Source organism: Azolla caroliniana, unplaced genomic scaffold (assembly GCF_043228905.1).
Source record: "Azolla caroliniana isolate FFs.n. ecotype wild unplaced genomic scaffold, voAzoCaro1.0.p SCAF_3, whole genome shotgun sequence".
Lineage (NCBI taxonomy): Eukaryota > Viridiplantae > Streptophyta > Polypodiopsida > Salviniales > Salviniaceae > Azolla > Azolla caroliniana.
The window spans coordinates 12554223-12579566 of record NW_028230438.1 but is presented as its reverse complement, the minus strand read 5'-3'; the positions used below and the strand labels follow the sequence as shown (position 1 = coordinate 12579566).

The window sequence follows — 25344 nt, the reverse complement described above, 5'->3', positions numbered from 1 at the left end:
CGCTGCTCTGGCGTCTGGCCTCTCGCCGCCTGTCTTCTTCTTCTTCTTCTTCTTCTTCGACGGTTGCAGCGGCAGTGAGGAAGAAGAAGAAGAAGACAGGCGGAGGCGGAGGTTTCGTCCATAATAATATTGCGAGTAGTCCTGCTGGACGTGGTGGTGGTTTCGGCTCTGCAGGACGGGCAGGCCATGGTATAATATATCGCTCCTTCATCATGTACAGAATATCATATAGTCGCCATATTGATTCGAGATTCGTCACATACATGCCTCGACCAGGTGATGGCGCCCCTCGCACAGTAACCCTAATCCCAGGGGATGGCATTGGTCCTCTGGTGACAGGTGCGGTGGTGGATGTTATGACAGCCATGCACGCCCCTCTGGAGTTTGAGGTCTTTGAAGTGAGCGGAAAAATGCACAAGGTTCCCGAGGAGGTCATGGATTCCATCAGGAAGAACAAGGTGTGCATCAAAGGAGGGTTGGCCACACCTGTGGGAGGAGGTGTCAGCTCTCTCAATGTGCAGCTACGCAAGGAACTGGACATATTTGCGTCGCTTGCCCACTGCTTCAACTTGCCGGGCCTACCCACGCGTCACAACAATGTGGATATCGTTGTCATCAGAGAGAATACAGAGGGGGAATATTCCGGGCTCGAGCATGAAGTTGTGCCTGGTGTAGTGGAGAGTCTCAAGGTAACCTTCAACTTCAGAGCTCGTTCATTTATTCGAATTAATCCAGTGAATTTCAAACAAGAGACCATTAGAGAAAGGCACAGTAATGGTCTGGGGACTTTTCAACTAAAAAGATAACATCATTAAGCTATGTACATGTCCTTAAGCTATGGCTAACGAGGTTGTCAATTTCTGTATCTCTCTATTTCCTGCATATTGAAGTTCCTTTTACTTTGGCACAGGAGATTATGATATATTTTCCTTTCATTCCTTTGATGTATTCAAAAAATAAAAAAAAGTTTTTAATTTTTAAGTGTTGCTACGTTTTAAGGAATTTTATTCACTTCCTTTGGTAAGAAGTGCAATTCACTTATTAAGAACCTTTTGAGATTCATGCTACTGATATGTTTTTTTGAAAACCATTGCAATACGACTAATATTCTATTCAGTACATTGCATTCTTCTAATTTCAGTGTCATCTCTGTTATGATCACATGGTCATTAACATTTCTTAGTGATTCAGAATGCTGAGTTGTTTTTGTTTCCAGGTGATCACAAAATTTTGCTCTGAACGTATTGCAAAATATGCATTTGAGTATGCTTATCTTAACAATCGGAAAGTTGTGACGGCAGTGCACAAGGCCAACATTATGAAGCTGGCAGATGGTCTGTTCCTAGAATCATGCCGAGAAATGTCCAAGAAATACCCTGGAATCAAGTACAATGAAATAATTGTAGACAATTGTTGTATGCAACTTGTGGCCAAGCCTGAACAATTTGATGTTATGGTAACTTTCTTCTCTTTATTCTAGAGCTCAAATAGGATTAAAAAACGAAAACCATTCTCTAATTGCTAAAAATTTTCAATACGTCTTATTCTGATTCTGGCATTATACTTTTATCTTGAGCCCTTTATCTAGGGCAGTGTCATACAACATCCCCTTTGTCTATGCAAGTCCGACATCATATATAAGTTAGATGACTCCCAACAGTACTACAAGACACTCTTTAGGCTACTATTACTTTTCTAGTGATGCCATGCGATATCATTGAAATGTGTCCCATTTCATATGGGACAGGTCAGGTAGTTTTCTCACTAGGATGATCAACAAAGGGATTGGAATGCAACGTTAATGACTTGGAACAATATCCTCTGTTTTTGCTTCTATTTCCCAGCTTTCTGTGCGTGTTTCTGAGACTTTTTTTGATTGTTGGAAGTGTACCTGTGAAGTCATTTGGTAACACTTATTCGAAGTCGCTGATAAAGGAGTAATGGATTGAGTTATTAGTTCTGGGTCATTTTTTGGTCATTAGGGGCCTACCTGTGAAGTAACTGCGAATAGTTCTTAGAATTGCTCTAAGAAAGGGGCAATGGTCTGATTACTTAGTGAGCAAGAAATTGAAGAACAGAATTTCAGAAAAACTAGATACGTGTTAGCAAAAGGGATGTTTACTATGCAAGTGTGGTGTACACGTCATAGCTGTTTTAGTGTTAACATACTATAGGATCAAGAAATAAGATAACAAAAGTTCAGCAAGTAGCCAAGAAATCTGTATCTCTTCTTGAAGGCCATACTAGGTCTGATGTTTATGTAGGAGGCATTCCTTGCAAAAAAAAGAAAGCGATGGTGATGATCAATGAAGTGGACAGGAAAAACTATATAGCACCCTTTCTAGTTCCCTTATGTACGATGAATGAACTAACATGTCTTCAGCCTTTTTGTGGCTTTGCCAGCATGCATTCCAACTGACTCAAGGCCTCAATGTCTTGCTTCATAACATTTCCCTCTGCTAATAAATGGTTGTCCTCAAAAACCCCTCCACGTCTACTTAAAGAGAGTTATTCCTTGGAGTCCATGATACGTGTAAAAGAGGTATGCGTCTAACTGAATCTTCAAGGAAATTATTTGTTTCCTGAATGACACCCATGTTTGGGCATTTCATACATTTTCCGGAGCTAGTTTGAGAATATACTCCATGTTGAGAAAATCTTTACGCTTTGTATTTTTAGTTCCAAAAATTCAATCCAAATGGAGCTCTAGATTTGGAATCCATATGTCAAGATGAATGGATGACAACCATAAAAAACAGGTATCATAGTGTTAATCATGCTCAAATGATAGTTATTGAGAGTCAACTAGCAAACCTCAAGATTCATGATATGAATACGTTTCTTGGCATGCTTCAAGACAAGCCCACAAGGAAAAAAGTGCTCAAACTTCTAATGAAATGCTTCTCCATGCCAAAAGTAAAGGAAAGTGGAAGCACAATAGCCAACTCCTACAACAAAACCAATCCAAGACCAACAAACAACCCAAACTACAAGGAACTCACTTGTCATGATTGTGGCTACAAGGATCACTCACATTCAGCCTGACTGGCTACAAAATTGGAAGTCATGGACACTAACAGCCTACATATTGTAGCTAGTGGCACACAATAAGGGGGTTTATACTGCCTGAAAAGTTCCCACAGCCCCTTGGAAAAAATCTCATCTTCTTGTACTTCAAGGCTCTTCAAGGCTGTTATGCGTTGGTGGCACAAGAAGGCTCTACTCGTTGCTGCGAGTTGAAGGTCTTCCTCCTTTCAAAACTCCCAATACCCCATGTGTTGCTTGTTTTCATGGCGAGTAACATCAAGAGCCTTTCCCCCCCTCAAACCACTCGCCATGTAACGTTTATCTTGGAGTTATTGCGCAATGAAAACCACTACTCTTGGTGGTTCACGCTACTAAATGCTTATCATTGATGATTTTTCGTGTAAGTGTTGGGTTTATTTGCTTGCAGAAAAATCTCAAGCATTCAGCAAATTTCAAGAATGGGTAGCTCTTGTGGAGACAAGACATCAAAGAAATGTTGAAAGATCAGGTGTGACAATGGTGGAGAGTTTATCTCCCAAGCTTTGCACCGTTTTTGTGCTCAATGAGGCATTGCTCGCCAGTTTTCTATGCTCAATACTCCTTAACAAAATGGTGTGGTAGAAAGGGAGAACCGGATAGTCCGAAAGATAGCTTGGACAATGCTCTCTCAATCTGATCTTTTTCTCTCGTTTTGGGATGAAGCTGTCAACACCACAGTCTACATCATCAACCGGTGCCCAACAAAAGCATTTGCTACAATGACCCCTGTAGAAGCATTTACAGGTGTAAAACCCTTAGTTTCTCATTTAAATGTTTTGGGTTTAGTGAATTAGTGAAATCACAAGTCATCAACTTGGCCTTTTGTCCTACTCAAGAAAATGTGGCCGATTTGTTTACTAAGACACTTTCATGGCAAGCCATTGATCAACTCCTCAGTCGACTCAATGTTGGACCGTCGGAGGTTTTGGAGAGTGGCAGCTCCAGACATGTGTTGGAGGGTGCCAACTCCACACTTGCACTCTCTTTCATCTTTATTATCTCTCTCTTCCTAGATTCTTCTCTCTCTAGAGTTTGCAACTCTTTAAATGCCTTCTCTTTCTAGAACCTGCAACGCTTTAAATGCCTTCTTTCCCTTCCACTTTTTCCACGATATTCTCCCTTATTCCTAGTTTATTGTATCTGTTTGGTAGTACAAGAGTCACTTAACTACCAAACAACCATTTCACCCACGTTCCCCAATTTTGAGTAGTAACCTGTTTGAGTAGTAATAAAGGCATCAAATATTTTGAAAACAGGAAACACTCAAGTCTTATCCTTTACTAGATATGCCCAACAGTTTTTGTAGTAATCATCAATGGAAGTTATTAAATGTTAAGGTGCCTCCGAAGGATTTAGTAGGCATAGTACATAAATCAAAGTGTATGAACTCAAGTGGTACTATGTTCTAGGAAGAACCACCATAATAAGAACTCTTCACTTTTTTTCCATAAAGGCAGTCGTTGCAAAATCGACTTCTAAGAAGAGAGTAGAATGTACAAGGACTAATCTTTTGTGCCACAATTCGACACCATTTTCTACTTTTGTAATCGCAATGTATTGACCAAGAAGAGCTTGACTTGGGAGGCAATAGTGTACCTCTCTTGCTGCCCTGGGCAATCAGATTTGGATCACGTACAATCTTCCAAGATCCACCTATGATTGTAGAATAGCATTATAAATCAAGTTGTCCCACAAACAAGAAGCTCTACTTAATCCCTAGAACAAAACGAACTTGGTCTAGTGTTAGCTCTTGACCGTTCCCCATGGCCATTTGAACAATGTGAAGTCCTTCGATGTTGTGAGTATAGTTATTGCCGAGGTAAACTTTCCCAAAGTTTCCTGCAGAAAATGAAAGGAAGCACTCCTTATAACGAGTGCAATGAAAGGATGCACAATAACCAATCATCCAAGTCTGCAGAATACAATCTTGTACTGCTAACAATATATTTACTAAAGTTGTATCAGTAATTCTCATATTTGCAACACACAATATGTCAATGTCAAGAATCTCCTCAATGATGACTTTAGAGGCTATATTTTCCTTCTCCCTTTGTTTTCCTTTGCTGTGCACATTGTTACACTTAATGTGTATCCTATGAAAGCTTTGGTGTGAACATTGTTATAATAGTGTGAACCTAGTTAAGTAACTGTTGGGTGTGAACATACTTAGAATAGTATGAACCTAGTTAAGTAGCTGTTAGGTGTGAATATAGTTATAATAGTGTGAACCTAATAAAGTGACTGTTGGGTTTCCACCTACCTGTGGAAACTAGTTATATAAACCATTCTACATCTTTGTACTCAGTGCTCGTTTTCCCTAATCTATTGATATTTCCTTAAGTCTTCTAAGTGATCTTGCTGTGTGAGAGTTAGTCTAAGATCCCTGCATTTTTTACACACATCATGTGTCTTTTCTATTGTATCTTTTTGATTCTACTTCTTTCTTTCAAGCTCTTGTTTGTAAATCTACAATTAGCCTTTTTATGGCCTTTACAGCCGCACTGAAAGCAAGTGATTTGTTTCCCCTTGCTTTTGTTTATGTACCTTTGCATTGACCAATTCATTGTTGCAGCCTTCCCTCTTGTTTTGTTGATAGAACTAGAAGACTCCCCACTTGCTTTTTAATGGATTTCTTCATTAAGGATTGCTCCTCTTACTCCATCAAATGTAAGACTTGCACTATTTAAGAGTGAGACTACAAGAGCCTCTCATGTTTCAGGCAATGTCATGGGTAAGAAGATTGCCTTCATTTTGTCATCGAAGATTTGCAATCCTGCATCTTGAAGTTGATTGAGTACACCACTGAATTTGGAAATGTGTTTACTTGCAGATTTCAAGTCGTGCACTTGATTCGCTGTAGTAGTTGACTCATACATAGTCTTCAACTTGGTCCATAACTTATGACCAATAGTCAGCCCCTTCATTTGGTACTGCCATGTAAATGTGTGGAACTGCCTTACGATTGAGCAGTTTGCAAGTTGCATCGTCCATACCAGCTGATCTGTTTTCCTCCAATGCTTCTGCACATCCTTGGAAGTAAAGTGTGCTTTCCATTTTAACCTTCCATAAGTTGAATCTATTGTTGTCAAATTTCCTGAATTCTACCCCAACATTGGCTGATGTATTTGCCATGGTAAAAGAAGGAATACAGAACAGACACGAAAAACAAAACTCCCACTTATTCAAGGTGGAAGACTGAGCAATGACGATATAGAAACTAACACATAGGAGAGATTACAGAAAGCAGAAACAGTTATGCTAAACAAAAGCCCACAACTTCAAAAAACTGTGGAGTGCAGACACACATATATAAATATGTGCTATTCAAGATACATAGAATATGCTCTTACAAGAAGGGCTTTAAATGCTGATTGGACAGCTAAGTCATGGCCTCATAAATATGTATTTAATGCTGAGTGGAAACCCTGTCCTGGAATCCTGTTCAGTGTCAAAATATTATTTTAGAAGTTGTAGTACAGTTCCAAAAACGAGACTATACAACTCTCCCAAAAATTCGAAAATATTAAATTATATAGAAACGTTTTTCTAGTTTAATTGGATAAACCCATAGGGCATTTAATCCCAACAGAATCGTTGTTGCATTGGACCCATTTTCCTTCTTGAGTCAATGCCCATGACATGGTAGTGCAGTTGCTCTATGAAAGCACACTTGGCTGGGTTTAGGCTTAGCCGAGCTTGCCGGCATTGCTCTAGACAAATGCGTAAGTGCCCGAGGTGCTCGTTCTTCTGGCCATACACGGCAAAGTCATCGAGAAAGACTTGCATAAAGGCCAGAATGTAATTGTCGAAAATCTCGGCGATAATTCATTGGAAAGTGGCCGGAGCTGTCTTTAAACCAAACATCATCACGATTGGCACGAACATGCCCCATTTAGTGACAAATGCTGTTTTCTCTTGGTTGTCCAGATCATTCGGATTTGATTATAGCCGCTGAACCCGTCATGGCCAGACACCGCGTCAAGGACGCCATCTGTGAACGGAAGAGGAAAGGCATCTGTAACAGTTGCCGCGTTGAGATTGCGGTAGTCGACGCAAACTTGGATTTGCCCGTTCTTTTTCAGAACTACGACAATAGGGCTTAACCATGTTGCCTGTTTTACTGGCCGAATGAACCCTACTCGGAGGAGTTTGTCGATTTCCTCCTTTACTTTAGCCGTGTAATTGGGATTCATCCGGTAGCGGCGTTGTTGCACGGGTCGTGCATTGCGCTGGAGGTGAATTTGGTGCTGGTAGTATTGGGGATCGAGCCCCTTCATGTCGCTGTACGACCAGGCAAAGACATCTTGGTAATCAGTCAGCAGCCCAACCAGGGCTGGTCGTTCCTCTGAAGCTAGTTCTTTCGTGATTTTAAGGGTGTGTGGCTCGGTGGGGGAACCGAGATTAATTTCCTCTAGTGTGGACGCCTTGACTCTCTGAGAGATAACAAATTCCCGATCAAGCGCGTGGCGGCATGTCATAACTCTTCGATGGACTGTGGGTCAGGTTCGTGCGGATCCTCGTTCTCTTTAGGGGCCGGCTCGGATATGTACGGTTCGATGGCCGTGAGAACATCAGTTTCAAACAAAGGAACGATCGTGGGGTGTTCCTCGAGGAAGTGGTCCATTTCTTCATCCGTGAGGTCGTCAAGCATGTGGACTCCTTCGGCATATAACGGGCTGGCATCGGGAGGAGTTGCGATCCGTTCCTCCGTGACGACATGGATCTTAGTTTTTCCGCAGCGGAAGGAGATAATATTCCGCTGCTTGTGCTGCTTAATGTTGGCGAGCAGCATTGGGTATGCCCCGGGAGCATCGAGGCGTGACACGACCGCTGAGATGGGGAAAGTGTGGCCTCCGAGAATGAACTGCAAGTGGTGGATTAACCCCATTGGTCAAATGGAACGGGTGTCTGCCATTCGGAGCCAAAACGGACATGGCTCCCATTGGGTGATGCCGAGTTCGTGACATGTAGCTTCACTAATGACATTAACACCCGAACCCCCATCGAGAATACAGCCGTGAACAATGCGGCCTTTGATTACCAACTTAACCGCGGGGTTTTGGGTCTATTAATGGTGGACCGATGCCCGGCTTTGCTAGGTGTACAGTTAAAGCCCTGGTTGGTTGCAGTTAAAGCATGTTACTGGTGCCGAGTTGCTAGATTCCCCTTGCTCGAATTGGGATATTTGATTTTGTGAGGGATGATCTTCTTGGGCCGGTGAGGCGTAGGTCTGGGCATGAGGAGTATTTTCTCGAGACTTGGGCCAGGGGTGCCGTCGAAGGGTCGTTGATTATTGTCCTAGGGTGGGGGTCTGCGATTATTATAGGGAGGCCATCGGTCGTGCTGTGGATACCTCGGTTCGTAGTAGTCCTCTTGGTTGTAATCATAGCGGTAATAGTCGTCGTCCGGACAATAGCGGTCGTTGCGATATCGGTAGTGATCTTCCTTGGGTCGCGGTTGATTATCTAGGAGATAGGGCGGCTCCTCCGGTCGGTATTGGTTATCTCGGCGATAACGATCCGGCTCGGGTCGCTAGCTGTCGTCTTGGGGATGCCGATCGCCGTACCAAGGCCTCTCGGCGTCCCTATTCCGTGGTGGGGGACAATCATCCTGTTGAGCGTGATCATGACGTGGGTCGATCTGTTGTACAGGAGCAGAGGCTGTTCGATTAAGCATATTGTCCTCACATTGTTCGACCGTATGCACCCGAGAATGGCAGATTGGGCAGTGTGGGCGAAGAGGGCAATCCACGGCCGAGTGGCCGGATTGGGTGCACGTTGTGCATTGGAGGGCTTGTTGAAACTGGGTTTCTTCGTGGGTCGGCAAAGCGTGTTGGAGTGGGCCCATCGAAAAAGAAGTGCTATGCTGGGCTCTATCTATTGCGAGGACGCGAGCAACCACTTGCTCGATGGTTTGTTGGGAAAAATTTGACAAGGTGAGAGTTGTGTGGAGGGGCCCCCGGAGGCCAGCAAGGAACATGTCTTTTAAATGATTCGTGGAGACATTTTGAGCGAGTTGCCGATAGAGATCCTGAAATCGGATCGTGAATTGAGAAACCGTCTCATGCGGTTCCTGTAATATAGCGTAGAACTGGCGGAGCAATTCCCGCTTAGGTATTTTGCGGTGGAAAAGTTCGAGCAATTGAGTGCGAACGTCCTGAAATGTCGAGGGTCTGTTGAGGGATAGTGTGAATTCGGCGATTTTGGAGACATCGACCTCCGCAGCGCTGAGACACTGCGTCAAATGGTTGGCTTGCCAAGTAGACACAAAAGAGCGAATGTGAGACTCCGCGTTAGGGCCATTTGTATAACGGGGATACGGGTAAGGCATGGTGTCGAAGTCCGGGTCTTCTGGTAACGCCGGAAAGGGGTTGAACTCGGCTTGGGTAACTTCGGGAGGACTCAGAGGTGCGGCGAGGTCAGAGCCTATGTGCGACTGTGTGTCAGTGACCGCTACTGGCGAGTGGTGTGACTCCGGGGGCTCCGGTGATGATTGCTATGTGAGCGCGGCAGAGTCTGCAGTTTCCTCGGCTGGCTCGGCGCGGCGGGAGGGTAGCCGAGAATGCGTGGTGCGATTGGGCGTTGTAATGGCGGCTGGGGTTTCCACCTACGTTGTTCACTGTATTGCACAACGTGAATTGGGCATGCCAAATTGTGTTGGTCTCTGATCGGAGATAACACCTTCGATTCCTTCTAAGGTAATCGGGTCAAGGGGTCGTGGTAAGTAGTGGTGGACAAGAAACCAGGGATTGCACGGCTAGTTGATTTCGAAAAACAGTCGGCCACAACCGGCCTTGTAAATTGTACTTGAAATTAAGATAGCAAATCCAAATAACACAGATATATGCTTGAACAGATTAGACCCACAAAGATAGATAGATATATTAATAGATTCAGATGCAAAGGTTACACGGCTCACGGCCAGAGTTCTATTCTAATTTCTCATACAGTCAGACAGATAACAGTAATCCTCCCTAGACTAGTGTATCTCTCTTTCTCTCTCCGATTCTGCTCCTCGTTTTATAGCTTCCCTTTCTGCTTGGTGCGCTTCAGTCAATCCTTTCTTCTCGGCCTTCATTCTCTGCTGCACGTATTCCATTACCTTCCTCATTCTCGGTTGTCATTTTTCACCTACTTTACCTACTCGTATCCTTAGATTCGTTTCACATTGTATCCCTTTTGTCCCACGGATATCACCTTACACATTAGTAAGTAGGCGAGTTTCTGGAAATGAGCAAACATCCTTCAGTGAAGGATGTTCGCTGCAAGTGGCTAGTCCTTCAGCATAACCCTGTGGTTGTGAATGTATAAATTAAAAAATTATACCTACACATAAGTAAGTAGGTGAGTTTCTGGAAATGTATGATTGATGTTCCTAAGAAATCACATTTGTTAAAACTAGTAATTATATGGCTTTATCAAGGTATGTTCTATGTTTTCTCAAGCCAAAAAGGGGTCATTATGAAATCAAGTCTCATGCTGGTTGCACAGGTAACACCGAACCTGTATGGAACTCTTGTTGCGAATACGGCAGCAGGTATAGCTGGCGGAACAGGGGTAATGCCTGGAGGTAAATTATCTCTTTGAGGTTTGGTTCAGTACTTTTGCAAAAAGGGCCTTTCATTCAATGTTGATATGGCCCTTGTATCTGTAGGCAATGTGGGTGCAGAGCATGCCATCTTTGAGCAAGGAGCGTCAGCAGGTAATGTGGGCAACGAGAAGCTGGTACAAGAGAAGAGGGCGAACCCAACTGCATTGCTTTTGTCATCGGCTATGCTCTTGCGCCACCTACGATTCCCAGCTTTTGCTGATAGGCTCGAACAGGCAGTAATGAGTGTGATCAAGGAGGGTGTTCACCGCACAAAGGATATTGGTGGCAACAGTAAAACCCAAGAAATGGTTGATGCTGTCATAGAAAAATTAGGATAACTTTTCTTCCAATATTCCCAATTTTTTCTTTCTGATGATTGAACTTAAGTATAGGCAAGAAAACTTGTCCATAAAGATCCTGGAGTGAGCTGTTAATAAAACCGTATATGAGCCAAAATGAAGCTTGTGATTTTCATATTGTAAAGCCAATGCATGATTTTGATGTTCTTTCTTTGAAGAGGGCCAACTTTGAAGTGTCTTTACAACGATAGAGAAAAGAAAGGAGTTTCGTAGTCATTCCAAATGTATTCTTTATTTTCCTATTTTAGGAGAAGATGGTGAATCTCTACTTTCTTGTTTAAATATCTACTTATGCTTTTCTCTCATCCTCCATCTTGATCCTTCTGTTGGGAAGCTCTATGCAACAATATCCTCTCCTATTATTGATGTAGTGACTTGTCTCATTATGAGCCTAGGCTTGGCTGCAGCTTGTTCTTTTGTGTTGGTAAATTCAATAAGGGCTACATAATAATGTTAACGATCTTCTTCTCACTTTTCTCTCGAAGTGTTGTTATTGATAAACTTGAGTCTAATTCATTAGATATGACTAAGAATTGTAGTAGCCTTAGCATATAAAATAGATTTGAAGTCTTAAGTCAATTAGAAGAGGATATAACAAATGATTCCAACTAAAATTGAATCCATTTGGTTGGATAGCCCAAGATCCTTAAAGTTTGTTCCTAGCACTTGTTCCTTTTTATCCAAGTGAGCTAGCAAAGTCCTTTCAACTTAAGTACAAAAAAGTATATCTCATTCCCATGAAGTTCATGTTCTAGGTTGCTTAGATACTAGAGCCGATTCCTGTTAAATTAAAATTAGTAGATATAGGTTTCCCTTGGTTCACACTTCATAATCTAGAAATTGATTAGTAAGATTTAGAAACTAAGAGATTAAAACTAAGCAAGATGTGAAGCGTTTTGATATCACTAAGCAAGAGGATCACATCACAAAATTTCAGCATCTCATTACAATAATTTAGAATTTAGAATTTTTTATCGTCCATAAAGAGGCCAGTTTTAACCTATGGAACTTGAGCATACATGTGTTCTTGATATGTGTCTTCTTCTAGGAATCGGCAATGGTTCGGTTTAGGCTTAACCGGTTTAGCCTTACCCAAACCAAACTAGTTAAGCCTAAACCGTTTTGGGGTTCTCAAACCTAAACCAAACCAAACCATACCGATCCATAAACTGGTTTGGGAATTGGTTCGTGAATAAGTTTGGGAACCAGTTTGGGAAAAAAAACCTTTGGAGATGTGATGAAACCCAAAAAACATCACTACCCCTTCATCCTACTCTTCTTCTCCTCCTCATAACTTCCACCCCCCTCTGCCTTACCACCGATGAGTCAGTCAACTCCGAGTCCCACCTCCACGACTCCTTCCTGTAGACTGCTATGATTGATCAATCGATGTAACCCTTCCCAAACCTTTTTGATTGTTATTGCCCATCCCTCAACCATCTTTACGTCGAGCTCGCTATGTCCTAGGTCCAATCTGGAGAGAATTGGAGCTTCAACTAAGTTTTCACTTATATGTACATAAAGAGGAAACAATGTATATAAAAAGGAGGTCCTCGTTGTCGTCCACTATGTAGGCTTCCTCCCTCCCTCCTCTCTCTCTCTCTCTCACTCACACACACACACACACACACACACACACACACACACATGTATGTGTGGAGACTCGTCACTCAACAGTCGTTTCCTATGGTTTCCTCTCTCTCTCTCTCTCACCTCTGTGTGGAGATGCGTCACTCAACAATCATTTCCTATGGCTTCCTCCCTCTCTCTCACGTTTGTGTGGAGACTCGTCACTCAACAGTCTCTCTCTATCTCTCTAAGTTCTACCTTCTATCTTTCTAAACCCTAATTATTAAATAAGATAAATGGCTTAACCGGTTTGAGCCAGTTTGGCACGGCTCAAGCCGAGCCGCTAAGCCTTTTAAAACCGGTTTAGGCTTGAACCGAGCCATTGCCATTGCCGATCCCTATCTCCTTCCTAAAAAAGGGTATTCATACGTTGAAGCACAAAGTCTCTTTACGTGAATAAGGCATACACACATGAGTTAACTTTCTAGATGGTGTTTAAGTATGGCAATTAAGTTATCACTCCCTCTTAATATGTCATCATATCTTGAATGAATTGCGCTTATGTCGAGCATGTGAAGAGTGTTACCGATTAGGAACATTGTAGGTGCGCGAAGCGTATCGTTTGGACGTGAAGGGAGACGGCTACAACCGAAGCTCACCAGTGCGTGATCTCATCATATACACACTTACCCTACACTTACTAGCCCACAGTTACCAACGGGGTACTACACCGAAGCAGTAGACGACTTACAAAGACATGGGAATCAGAGAAGATAGTACTGTATTACAAAAGGTAGCGCCAAAAATACACGCTAGCTCTTTACAGAGGATTTCCGCCCTTTATATACACAGGGCTTTTAGTCCGTTATGCTCCTAGCGTGAACTGTGGCATGCGTTTCTTTAATGCATCTTCAATGCCCATGCGGCGAATCCTTGCGTTCCGTTGTTTGCCTATGTTGGCCAGGGGTCCCTCATCGTCACTTTCCGTCGTTCTCGTCAGCGCACGCTCAATCATTTGCTGTTTTGCGTGCTCCTCGGCCATTCTTTGGGAAACCTTGATCTGTTGTGTCGCCAAAAATTCCATGAGTTCGTAAGTTGTCCCAAATTGTAACAGTGCGCCAAACTCATGGGCTGTATCCGGGATGTATGGATACTTGAGGACTTCGCTTTCCGCTGTGAGCACTCCTTTGCCACGCTGCGACTGAGCTGTAATGATCGGATGTGGTTCCCGGATTATCTCCAATGTAGTTATGTGCTCCGTAGGGGCGGAAGTGTTGATTGGTGCAGCTGTGTCTTTGACCAGTCTGCAACCATCCTTTCGATCTAAACTTCGTCATTTTGTCCTGGGGCTTTCGTGGCTCTGTTCCGTTTCTTGCTCAGTCGTTGCTGTTGGTGCTTCAATCGGCCTTGCTGGTTGTTTCGGTTGCAATGATTGCGCTACAGGGTGCAAAGGTTGTGGTTCCTCTTCCCATTCTGTGGTTGCCAATTCCGATAACCGTCATTTCGCGGATTGTGGTGGAGGCGTAGGTTTATTGGGTGGTGGGGCAGGCAGACCGCGAGGCGGAAACAATATGGTAAGGTACTGTTGTATAATCGGCCTTAGCCTTTTGCCGACCTGGTATGTGTGCATGCCCTCTCTTAGCGTTGGTCTCGGAATCACTCCCCAATCTACTGCGCGCCCTTCGAATGTATCAATGATAATGCATGCCTTCTGTTTCGGCATCCCGTACATGTTGACGTGCACGCAACTGACCTCAAGTAGGAACTTGGCTATTTCCCGAAAGAATGGGTTCAAGATATCTTTCGTTCTGTATGCCTTGGCTGATACGGAGTATTCCCCAAAATATTCTTCTAGATTTCTGTAGGGGGAATGTCGAAGTGTTTCTCCCCAATCGCAGATAGGTCCAATTTTTTCCGAATGGTGGCGTTTGTCACAGTGTCCACGTTGAGCTTTTTGACGATGTCGAGAGCATCAGGGTGTGATGGTTCCTCAGCAACCCTGATGTACCCCTCAAAACCCTTTTCAAGGAGCCACCTGTGTAAAGCTACAGAGATGGGGACCGACATTGTGGGTGGAAGAGACTCCTGTAGAATAGGTGAAGCTCTCAAACTATGGTGATCATGGACTCTGTGGTATGGTGGGGAGCGAGGAGGGCGAGGAGAGTTAGTCTGTTTTCTGTAGTGTGCAAAAAACCTTCTTTTTCTCTCTTTTTGTGCTCTAGGGTTCATTGGCTTGTGTGACATCGTGGTGCCGCGTGTGCTTGATCTTGAAGTTTGTGCATGCATAAACACCTTTTAATAGTTGTGACTATCTTCTCTCTCTCTTTTTTTATTTTTAACGGTAAAGTACAATATTACCGTTACATTTTATTACACGTGGGTCCCAACTACTGATTAATCAAGGGTACCAGAAGTTCGACTCCTTCATGACCGATCAAGGGTACCACAAGACGTAGGCCGATCACTGCGTGTTTGTGAAGAAGTTCGAAGGAGGCAACTTCCTGATACTCCTTCTGTACGTGGATGACATGTTGATTGTCGGATGGGACCAAGTCAAAATACGGATGCTGAAGAAGGCTCTCAACCGGACCTTCTCAATGAAAGACTTGGGTCCGGCAAGACAGATGTTGGGGATGCATATCATCCGGAACCGGCCATCGAAGCAATTGTGGTTGTCACAGGAGAAGTACGTGACAAAGGTGCTTCAACGGTTCAACATGTCAGATGCGAAACCGGTCGGATCGACAATTCCGGCAAATTGCAAGTTATCCGGTAAGCAAAGCCCGAAGACGAAAGCAGAGAAGGCTGATATGATGAAAGTTCCATATGCCTCTACCGTCGGGAGCTTAATGTACGCAATGGTGTGTACTCGACCAGATATAGGATACGCAGTCGGAGTGGTGAGCCGGTTCATGAGCAATCCCGGCAAGGAGCACTGGAACGCGGTCAAATGGATACTCCGGTACTTGAAGGGCACTTCAAATATGTGTCTCCGATTCGGCTCCGGTAAACCTCAACTTGACGGTTTTACCAATTCAGACATGTTAGTTGATGTGGATACTAGCCGATCTACATCTGGGTATGTAATGACATATGCAGGGGGAGTTGTTACCTGGCAGTCGAGGCTGCAGAAGACGGTTGCGTTGTCAACCACGGAGGCGGAGTACATGGCGGCTGTGGAAGCCGGCAAGGAAATATTATGGATGAAGGACTTCATCGGAGAGCTCGGTATCAGGCAAGATGAATACCGGCTCTACTGCGACAGTCAAAGTGCCATCCACCTTGCTAAGAATGCAGCCTACCATTCCCGGACGAAGCATATCCAGCGTAGGTATCACTGGATCCGGGAAAGAGTAGATGACCAGGAGTTCGCGCTGACGAAGGTCCACACGGCCGAGAACGGGTCAGATATGCTGACCAAAGTACTGATACCCGACAAGCTGGATGCATGCCGGAAGCGGATCGGACTAGTAAGACATCCCATGCCGGAGTGAAGGGGGAGTTTGTTAGGAAACAGGTCCCTCCGGATGGTGAAGACCCGGTGAGAACCGGATGAAGAGTGTTGGGATTTCGGTCCCTTCGGATGGGATGGTCGGATTTCGGAGTTGAATGCCGACAAGCCCGGTTGCGGTTTCGGAACCGGATGATGAAGAACCCGGCTTCGGAGCCGGATGACGAATGTACCCGGAGAGAGATCCGGATGCGGGGACATATCTGTGAATATGTTTGCCAAGGGCCCTTGAGGCTATAGTTGTAAATAGCCCCAAAGTCATATGTGTATAAATATGACTTAGGGCAAACAGTTTTAATGTTGCTACTCATTTTTCTGTTTTTCCACTCAAGAGGAGTGAAGAGAGAGCAGCCGTGAGAGAGATAGAGCGTGAGAGAGGAAGAGGTCGACGCCTCTGTGTATTTCCGCCGCCTGTGGCGAGGACAGCGAGCTCAAGGTCGTCGCCTTGCAGCTCGCCATTGTATATTTCTCTGTGCATAGTTTTGGTTCGGAGTCTTGTACTCCCGTGGTTTTTTTCCCGTACAGGGTTTTCCACGTTAAATCATGTGTCCCATTTTCTGCAACAACGATTCGTGTGTTTCCTTGGTTGTGGCCGAGAGGTGAAGTTTGGAAAGTGTTGATTAATTTTCCATCAATTTGGTATCAGAGCGAGCTGCTGCAGAAAATGGAAGGCGGCGGCAGCGGGCAGCCGGGGATGATGGTGCTGAATGCGCAGAATTACGCCGACTGGAAGATCAAGATGGAGGATCTTCTGATTGTTCGGGACCTGTACGAACCGATTGACAGGTCGGAAATACCGAAGGGAGTACTTGAGTCGGAATGGAGGCTTCTGAACCGGAAAGCCGTTGCAACCATTCGGCAATACGTAGACGTGAGCGTTCTACAACATGTGGCGAACGACATCAACGCATATGAGATGTGGCGGAAGCTGTCGGGCCTCTACGAGAGGAAGAATGCGTTGAACCGGACCTCCCTGATGAGGAAGATAGTGAACCTCAAGTACCGGGACGGCGAGAGTATGGTGGAACACGTAAGCACGTTCATGGGATTCGTGAACCAGCTTGCGGCGATCAAGTTCCCGCTGGAGGATGCAATGCAAGCCATCATTCTGATGTGTACATTGCCGGAAAGCTGGGAGAACTTGGTGGTGACTCTCAGCACCTCCTACACGGAAGATAACTTGTCCCTACAAACGGTAAAGACAAGTATCTTGAACGAAGAAGCGCGTCGGAGAGATAAAGAACCGGCCTCCGACTCGAAGGCGCTGCTTACCGAATCGGAACGGGGAAGACAATGGAACCGGAGTTCGCAAAGACGGGAGAAGTCGGGGACCCGGTCGCAGTCAAGAGGAAGGCCCACATGCTTCCACTGTGGGAAGCCGGGGCACTTCCGAAAGAATTGTCGGCATTACCGAAAAGACAACGGAGCCGACGACACCGATTCGAAGAAGTCTTCGGAACGGAACGGTGCTTACCGGGGAGCCACAGACCGAAATGGTTCGGATCGGCGAGGGCAGGACCGGAAAGGAACGACGGCACTCGCGGCAAGTGAAGAGGAGATCATGCTCATCACCGAAGAAGGTGAACTAAACATTGCCGTCGATGAGACGACCTGGGTGGTCGATTCCGGAGCATCGTTCCACCTGACCCCGGAGAGAAGATACTTCTCATCCTACACAGCCGGTGAGCATGGCTGTGTTCGGATGGGAAATGAAGGTACGTGCCGGATTGCCGGCATAGGAGACGTGTGGTTGACAACCCCGACAGGATGCAAAATGCTGCTGAAGGATGTCCGACACGTTCCAGAGGTTCGATTGAACCTGATTTCGGCCGGGAGGCTAGACGATGAAGGCTACACGGGTAGCATCCGGAACGGCGTCATGAAGTTCAGCAAAGGGAGCCTGATAGTGGCTCGGGCCCGGAAGGTCAACACACTGTACCTGATGAATTCCCGGCTATGTCCGGAGGAGCTGAACGTAGCAGCCGACACTGCCGGTGAGCTGTGGCACAAGAGACTGTGCCACATGAGTGAGAAGGGGATGAAGAGGCTTGCAGAAGACAACCTTATTCCAGTGAAGCATGTGCACCTGGAGAAGTGCACCGATTGCCTGGCCGGTAAGCAGAACCGAACCTCCTTCCACTCAAGGCCACCGACGAGACGTAGCGCACCATTGGAGTTGGTGCACACTGATGTGTGTCAGGTAGAAACGAAGTCACATGGCGGAGCCCAATACTTCGTAACATTCATAGATGATCATAGCCGAAAACTGTGGACGGCACCGCTGAAGACAAAGGACCAAGTGTTGTGCGTCTTCAAAGAACTCCACGCAAGAGTGGAAAGGGAATTCGGCAAGAAGCTGAAAGCGATATGAGAGGATAACTGAGGGGAATACCGGGGGCAGTTCGCGGAGTACTGTCGCTCGAAGGGAATCTGGCTCGAGTTTACTGTGCCGAAGACATCGGAACTGAACGGGCTGGCCGAGAGGATGAACCGGACCATAATGGAGAGGGTCCGGAGTATGCTGGCGCATGCGGAATTACCCAAGGGGTTTTGGGCTGAGGCAATGTCGACGGCGACATACGTGATAAACAGATCACCCTCAGTACCTTTGGACGGAGACACGCCGCAGAGAGTGTGGACCGGCAGGGAAGTATCCTACCGGCATCTGAAGGTGTTCGGGTGTCTCACATACGTGCATGTGGCAAAGGACCGGAGAGGAAAGCTAGATCCAAAGACCCGGCCATGCATATTCCTCGGTTACGGCGATGACGAGTTCGGCTACCGAGTATGGGACCCGGTCGACAAGAAGATATTCCGGAGTCGTGATATCATCTTCATGGAGAACAAGACACTCGCCGACTGGGAGTCGGAGAAGAAGATGAAGAGCTCCAAGTCGACCGGTGAGGATCAACTCTACGAGGAGCAGTCCCGACCGGCAAGGGACCGGTTAGCACTCGAGGATCCGGCCGAAGACGGTGAAGAAACAGAACCGGCCGAGGAAGATGAAACTGATACCGGAACCGGCCCCGATCCCGAAATGGATTCGGATGAAGAAGAATCGGAAGAACCGGTTACCGAAGCTCCGGAACGGAGATATCCTCTAAGAGAGAGAAGGCCCCCCCGGAGATTTCCGGAACCAGAGCACGTGCTGCTAACCGACGAGGGGGAGCCGGAGAGCTTTGAAGAAGCAAAGCATGACACCCAGAGCCGCAGGTGGTTGAGTGCCATGCAGGACGAGATGGATTCCCTGCATGAGAACCACACATATGAACTTGTGGAGTTGCCGAAAGGAAAGAGGGCACTCCGAAACAAGTGGGTGTTCAAGCTGAAACCGGGAGATGCCGGAAACCCCCCGAGATACAAAGCCAGGATCGTGGTGAAGGGGTTTCAGCAAAAGAAGGGCGTCGACTTCGACGAGATATTTGCCCCGGTAGTGAAGATGACCTCCATCCGGACGGTGCTGAGCATAGCGGCAAGCATGGACCTCGAGGTAGAATAGATGGACGTGAAGACGACATTCTTTCACGGTGACCTCGAAGAAGAGATCTACATGCAGCAACCGGAAGGATTCGAGAAGAAAGGGAAGGAGCACCTGGTATGCCGGTTGAAGAAGAGCCTTTACGGACTGAAGCAGGCTCCCCGGCAATGGTACCGGAAGTTCGACTCCTTCATGACCGACGAAGGGTACCTCAAAACGCAGTCCGACCACTGCGTGTTTGTGAAGAAGTTCGAAGGAGGAGACTTTTTAATACTCCTCCTGTACGTGGACGACATGTTGATCGTCGGACGGGACCAGGTCAAGATACGGATGCTAAAGAAGGCTCTTCACCGAACCTTCGCAATGAAGGACTTGGGTCCGGCGAGGCAAATACTAGGGATGCACATCATCCGGGACCGGAAGAAGAAGCAGTTGTGGCTGTCACAGGAGAAGTACGTGACAAAGGTGCTTCACCGGTTCAACATGTCGGAAGCAAGACCGGTCGGGTCAACACTCCCGGCAAACTGCAAGCTGTCCAGCAAGCAAAGCCCCAAGACAAAGGCTGAGAAGGAGGACATGATGAAAGTACCATATGCCTCTGCCATCGGGAGCTTGATGTACGCAATGGTGTGTACCCGACCGGACATAGGATATGCAGTCGGAGTGGTGAGCCGGTACATGAGCAATCCCGGCAAAGAGCATTGGAACGCGGCCAAGTGGATACTCCGATACCTGAAGGGCACGGCAAACGTGTGCCTCCGATTCGGCTCCGGTAAGCCCGAACTCGACGGCTTCACCGATTCGGATATGTCGGCTGATGCAGATACCAGCCGGTCCACATCAGGGTATGTGATGACGTATGCAGGGGGAGCTGTTTCATGGCAGTCGAGGCTGCAGAAGACGGTTGCGTTTGTCAACCACGGAGGCGGAGTACATGGCGGCTGTTGAAGCCGGCAAGGAAATAATATGGATGAAGGACTTCATTAGAGAGCTCGGTATCCGGCAGGAGGAGTACCGACTCTACTGCGACAGTCAGAGTGCAATCCACCTTGCGAAGAACGCGGCCTATCACTCCCGGACGAAGCACATCCAGCGAAGATATCACTGGATCCGGGAAAGGATAGAAGACAAGGAGTTCGTGCTGACGAAGATCCACACGGACGAGAACGGGTCGGATATGCTGACCAAGGTGCTCACACCCGACAAGCTGGAAGCATGCCGGAAGAGGATCGGATTGGAGAGACATCCCATGCCGAAGTGAAGGGGGAGTTTGTTGGGATTTCGGTCCCTTCGGATGGGATGGTCGGATTTCGGAGTTGAATGCCGACAAGCCCGGTTGCGGGTTCGGAACCGGATGATGAAGACCCCGGCTTCGGAGCCGGATGACGAATGTACCCGGAGAGAGATCCGGATGCGGGGACATATCTGTGAATATGTTTGCCAAGGGCCCTTGAGGCTATAGTTGTAAATAGCCCCAAAGTCATATGTGTATAAATATGACTTAGGGCAAATAGTTTTAATGTTGCTACTCATTTTTCTGTTTTTCCACTCAAGAGGAGTGAAGAGAGAGCAGCCGTGAGAGAGATAGAGCGTGAGAGAGGAAGAGGTCGACGCCTCTGTGTATTTCCGCCGCCTGTGGCGAGGACAACGAGCTCAAGGTCGTCGCCTTGCAGCTCGCCATTGTATATTTCTCTGTGCGTAGTTTTGGTTCGGAGTCTTGTACTCCCGTGGTTTTTTTCCCGTACAGGGTTTTCCACGTTAAATCGTGTGTCCCATTTTCTGCAACAACGATTCGTGTGTTTCCTTGGTTGTGGCCGAGAGGTGAAGTTTGGAAAGTGTTGATTAATTTTCCATCAATTGAGTACCCGGCTACGGAGAGCCGGATGGTGCAAACCCGGTGAGAACCGGATGACGAGTACCCGGCTATGGAGAGCCGGATGGTGTAGACCCGGTGAGAACCGGATGACGAGTACCCGGCAAGCGCCGGATGATGCAGGCCCCGTGAGGAGTGCTCACCGGATGAAGTGACATATTTGTAAATATGTTTATGAGAGTCCATCGTGGCTATATTTGTAAATAGCCGAAAAGTCATATTAGTATAAATATGACTTAGGGCAAACTTTAGATAAGTTGTTGGTTGTCATTCTTGTTGGTGCAAGATTAGAGCGCAACAGTGTACAAAGAGAGAGAGAGAGAAAGAAACGAAGAGGTTGTTGCCTCTGTTGTAACCACCGCCTGTGGCGAAGATCGTGCGCACAAGGTCGTTGCCTCCATGAGCTCACTGTTGTAATCTTTGTGATATAGTGATAGTTCGCAGTCTGTGGGCTGCCGTGGTTTTTCCCTAGTTGGGGTTTTCCACGTAAACATCCTGTGTTGTCTTCTCTCCTTTGTGTCGTGCTTTCATTCCCGTTTTCTGTGTATTATTCTAGGCTCAGTTGTGGCCGAGCGTTGTGCAAAGGGAGCGTGTAGTTCCTGTCAGCAGCAGCATCCATCTGGCTAGCTTCCCTGTCAGTGCCTGTTTCTCAACTAGATACATTAACGTCGCGTGATCTACGTGAAACGTAAATCTGCGCCCTAGCAGATAATGCCGGAATTTGTTGATGCTATATATCATCCCCAAGGCTTCACGCTCAGTTGTGGAGTAGTTCCTCTCGGCAGTTGATAGTTTACGACTGACGTAATAGACCAGTCTGTACCAACTCGGCTCTGTGAGTTGCATTAATGCGTTGCCTATTGCTATATCTAAGGCATCCACAAAGACGTGAAAAGGTTTAGCCCAATCTGGTGGTTGTACCCCCAATGCTTGGGTTAACATTATCTTGAGTGCGTCGTAAGCTTTCTCCTCTATTGCCGTCCACTAGAAGGGCGTTCGATGTATGGTGGTGTGTAAATGGGGTCGCAAAATCCGCCAAGTACCGTAACATGCGGCTATGCCAACGTATTTGACCTAGTGAGTGGCTGAGGGCTTTGGCATTAGTCGGAGTCTTTGCTTCAATGATCACCGTGATTTTGTTCGGATCCATCGCTATCCCCTCCTTGCTTACGATGTGTCTGAGAAGTGCCCCATTGGTGATGCCGAATGCACATTTGGCTGGATAAGGCTGAGGCGTGACGTACGACAATGCTCCAAACAAACTCGGAGATGGCCCAAATGTTCGCCTCGTGTTCCATATACGGCGAAATCGTCGAGAAAGACTTGCATAAAGGGGGATATGTACTCCCCAAAAATCTCTGTAATTGTTCGCTGGAACGTGGCAGGCGCCGTTTTTAACCCAAACATCATGACCATAATGATGAAAACACACCACTCCGTGACAAACGCAATCTTCTCCTGGCCATCAGGGTGCATGCGTACCTGATTGTATTCTCTAAAACCATCTAGAAAACTATACATGTCATGGCCCACGACCGCATCTAGTACGCTATCGATGAAGGGTAAGGGGAACGTGTCTGTTATCGTTACGACGTTAAGCTTACGATAATCCACGCAAACGCGGATTTTACCATTTTTCTTTGGTACCACGACTATCAGGCTCAACCAAGTGGCCTACTTCACCGTCCGGATAAACCCTGCTTTTAGAAGTTTGTCAATCTCTTCTTTTACGCGAACCGCGTAATTCGGGTTCATCTGATAGCGACGCTGCTGCACCGGTTTCACGTTGGTGGACAAGTTGATCTTGTGCTGATAGAATTTTGGATCCAACCCCTGCATGTCCTCATGTGACCATGCGAAAACATCCTTATATTCCTTGAGCAGCTCGATCATTGTCATCTTTTCTCTTGGGACCAAGTCAGGAGTACTCCTGAGAACACTATAAAAGGAGACACCAGGCATTGTTTCGAACCAAATCGGTTCAACGCCAGTCTTAAGCCTCCTAGCTACTATTGTATATTCCCTTAACATAATATATATCTTTTGTTATCCTCATTCTCTCACTCTCTCTCACTCACTCACTCTTTCCTTCTTTCGAGAGTTCTACACCTCCCTTAGTACTAATCCTTATCTTTTAGTACTAATTCCTTCTCTGTTTTAGTATTGCTCCTGACAGTTTGAACCAATTTTTCCTCCTCTCCTTCCTTCTCTTCCTTTATCTTCTTACTTCTCCCTCCCTTCATAATTGAGATTCAAGAATGATTCTACCAATAAAAGATTATCCAAAATAGATCTTATCCTTTTCAAGGAATTTCCTAATGAAACGAAGATGTCACATTCAAGGTGGTTAGTTTCTCAATTATCCAATAAGCTTATCTTATCTTACTTCGTTCTTTCAGTATTATATGTTCTTGCATTATCCAAGTATCTTTTATCTGCCGTTTCGGGCTCTAACTCCCTTCATTCATGGAAACGTTTCAATACTATTGGATATTTAATAGACCCAATGCGTGTACTAATATCTTATTCCTCTTTTCTCCCATACTATGGCCACTGTTAGCGCTCAAGAATATCAATCTATTTTCTCAGAGCTGCAATGCTTGAAAGAGAAGTTTCTTGCTTTGGAACAAGAAAATAAACGGTTGTTGGGGGATCTTCAACAAATCTCCTTAGAAAAGCAGCTGACGCAACAACATGGGGAACTAGTGGTACGCATGCAACAACTCGAAGCAACCTTAGTAGCAATGCGACAACAAGGACCCAATACGTAAGGGATTCATAAGGAACCCAAGATTGGCCTTCCCATGAAATTTGATGGAACGCGATCACAGTTTAGAGGATTCCTTAATCAGGTACGATTAGTCATTCAAATGCATCCTTCTTGATATCCCACCGATGCATCACGAGTGGGACTAGTAGGCACTCTACTTAGTGGCACAACTTTGGCATGGTTTGCCCCCTTGTTAGAAAAAAACTCTCCCTTGTTAAATAATTTCGAAGAGTTTATCACCGAGTTTAAAGCCTATTTTGGAGATACCGACAATGTTAGAACAACAATCAACAAAATCTGAAGATTGCACCAAGGTGAGCGGCCGACCTCGGCTTATGCTGCGGATTTCCATCTTCTCGCCACCGATATTCCCTGGGATGACCAGACACTAATGGAGCAATTTCGTTTTGGCCTACGTAATGATGTTAAAGATTTACTCTTAACTTTCCCTGAGGAGCCAAAATCATTGACAGAAGCAATCAGTCGTGCGGTGCGATGCGATAATCGACTCTTCGAACGACGTTCGGAATGTTAGTTCCAAATGCCACGGACAAGATCGGAGCCCACCTATGCTTCAATCGTAGTAAAGCCTTTCCTAAGGGAGTCATTCAATACGTCTCCAACCGACTCCAATGGAAATCAACACTAGACGTCGTCGCGGACCACCATCGGAAGAAGAAAAGCAGTGACGCAGGGCAAATCGATTATGTCTTTATTGCGGTGGACCGGGGCATATTGTAGTGAACTGCCCCCATCGGTCGACAAGGCAAGTAAATCAAATAACCGCTAGTACTAATAGTACTAAACCCAAGTCTATTCCTCTAGGTATGTTTGATAGTCCTAATAGCCCAAGCCTTTCAAACAAATTTGAAATCCTTAGTCAACTAGAAGAAGAGTTAAATGATTAAGTCCAACCAAAATAGGAGCCGTTTGGTTAGACAACCCTAGATTTGTGCAACCCATTAGTGGTTCCCTTTCCTCTAAGCAAGTTAGCAATGTGTTCTTAGCTCAAGTAATGGTTAGTACTAAAAGTACTCCTCTAGTACATGTCTGAGCACTCTTAGATTCTGGAGCCAACTCTTGCTTCATGGATAGGAATTTTGCCCAAGCTCATCATATATCCCTAAA

The 25344-nt window shown here is 45.9% G+C and overlaps 1 protein-coding gene across 1 annotated transcript; it reads left to right on the top strand.

The window, feature by feature from the left end:
* The first annotated feature begins 156 nt into the window (after positions 1–156).
* Positions 157–11193, top strand: LOC147866255 (isocitrate dehydrogenase [NAD] regulatory subunit 3, mitochondrial-like). Its single transcript, XM_087316625.1, has 4 exons — positions 157–689; positions 1217–1456; positions 10557–10635; positions 10720–11193. Exons 1-4 carry the CDS (start codon positions 213–215, stop codon positions 10992–10994), a joined length of 1071 nt encoding a protein of 356 aa, XP_087172751.1. The 5' UTR covers positions 157–212; the 3' UTR covers positions 10995–11193.
* Positions 11194–25344: the final 14151 nt, after the last annotated feature.

What these genes read in the sequence shown, in the direction of transcription:
- LOC147866255 (XM_087316625.1), top strand. Translation starts at nt 213, where the DNA reads ATGTACAGAATATCATATAGTCGCCATATTGATTCGAGATTCGTCACA. An exon ending in GTGTAGTGGAGAGTCTCAAG is followed by an intron (nt 690 to 1,216) that starts GTAACCTTCAAC and finishes TTTTGTTTCCAG; the next exon opens with GTGATCACAAAATTTTGCTC. An exon ending in AACAGGGGTAATGCCTGGAG is followed by an intron (nt 10,636 to 10,719) that starts GTAAATTATCTC and finishes TTGTATCTGTAG; the next exon opens with GCAATGTGGGTGCAGAGCAT.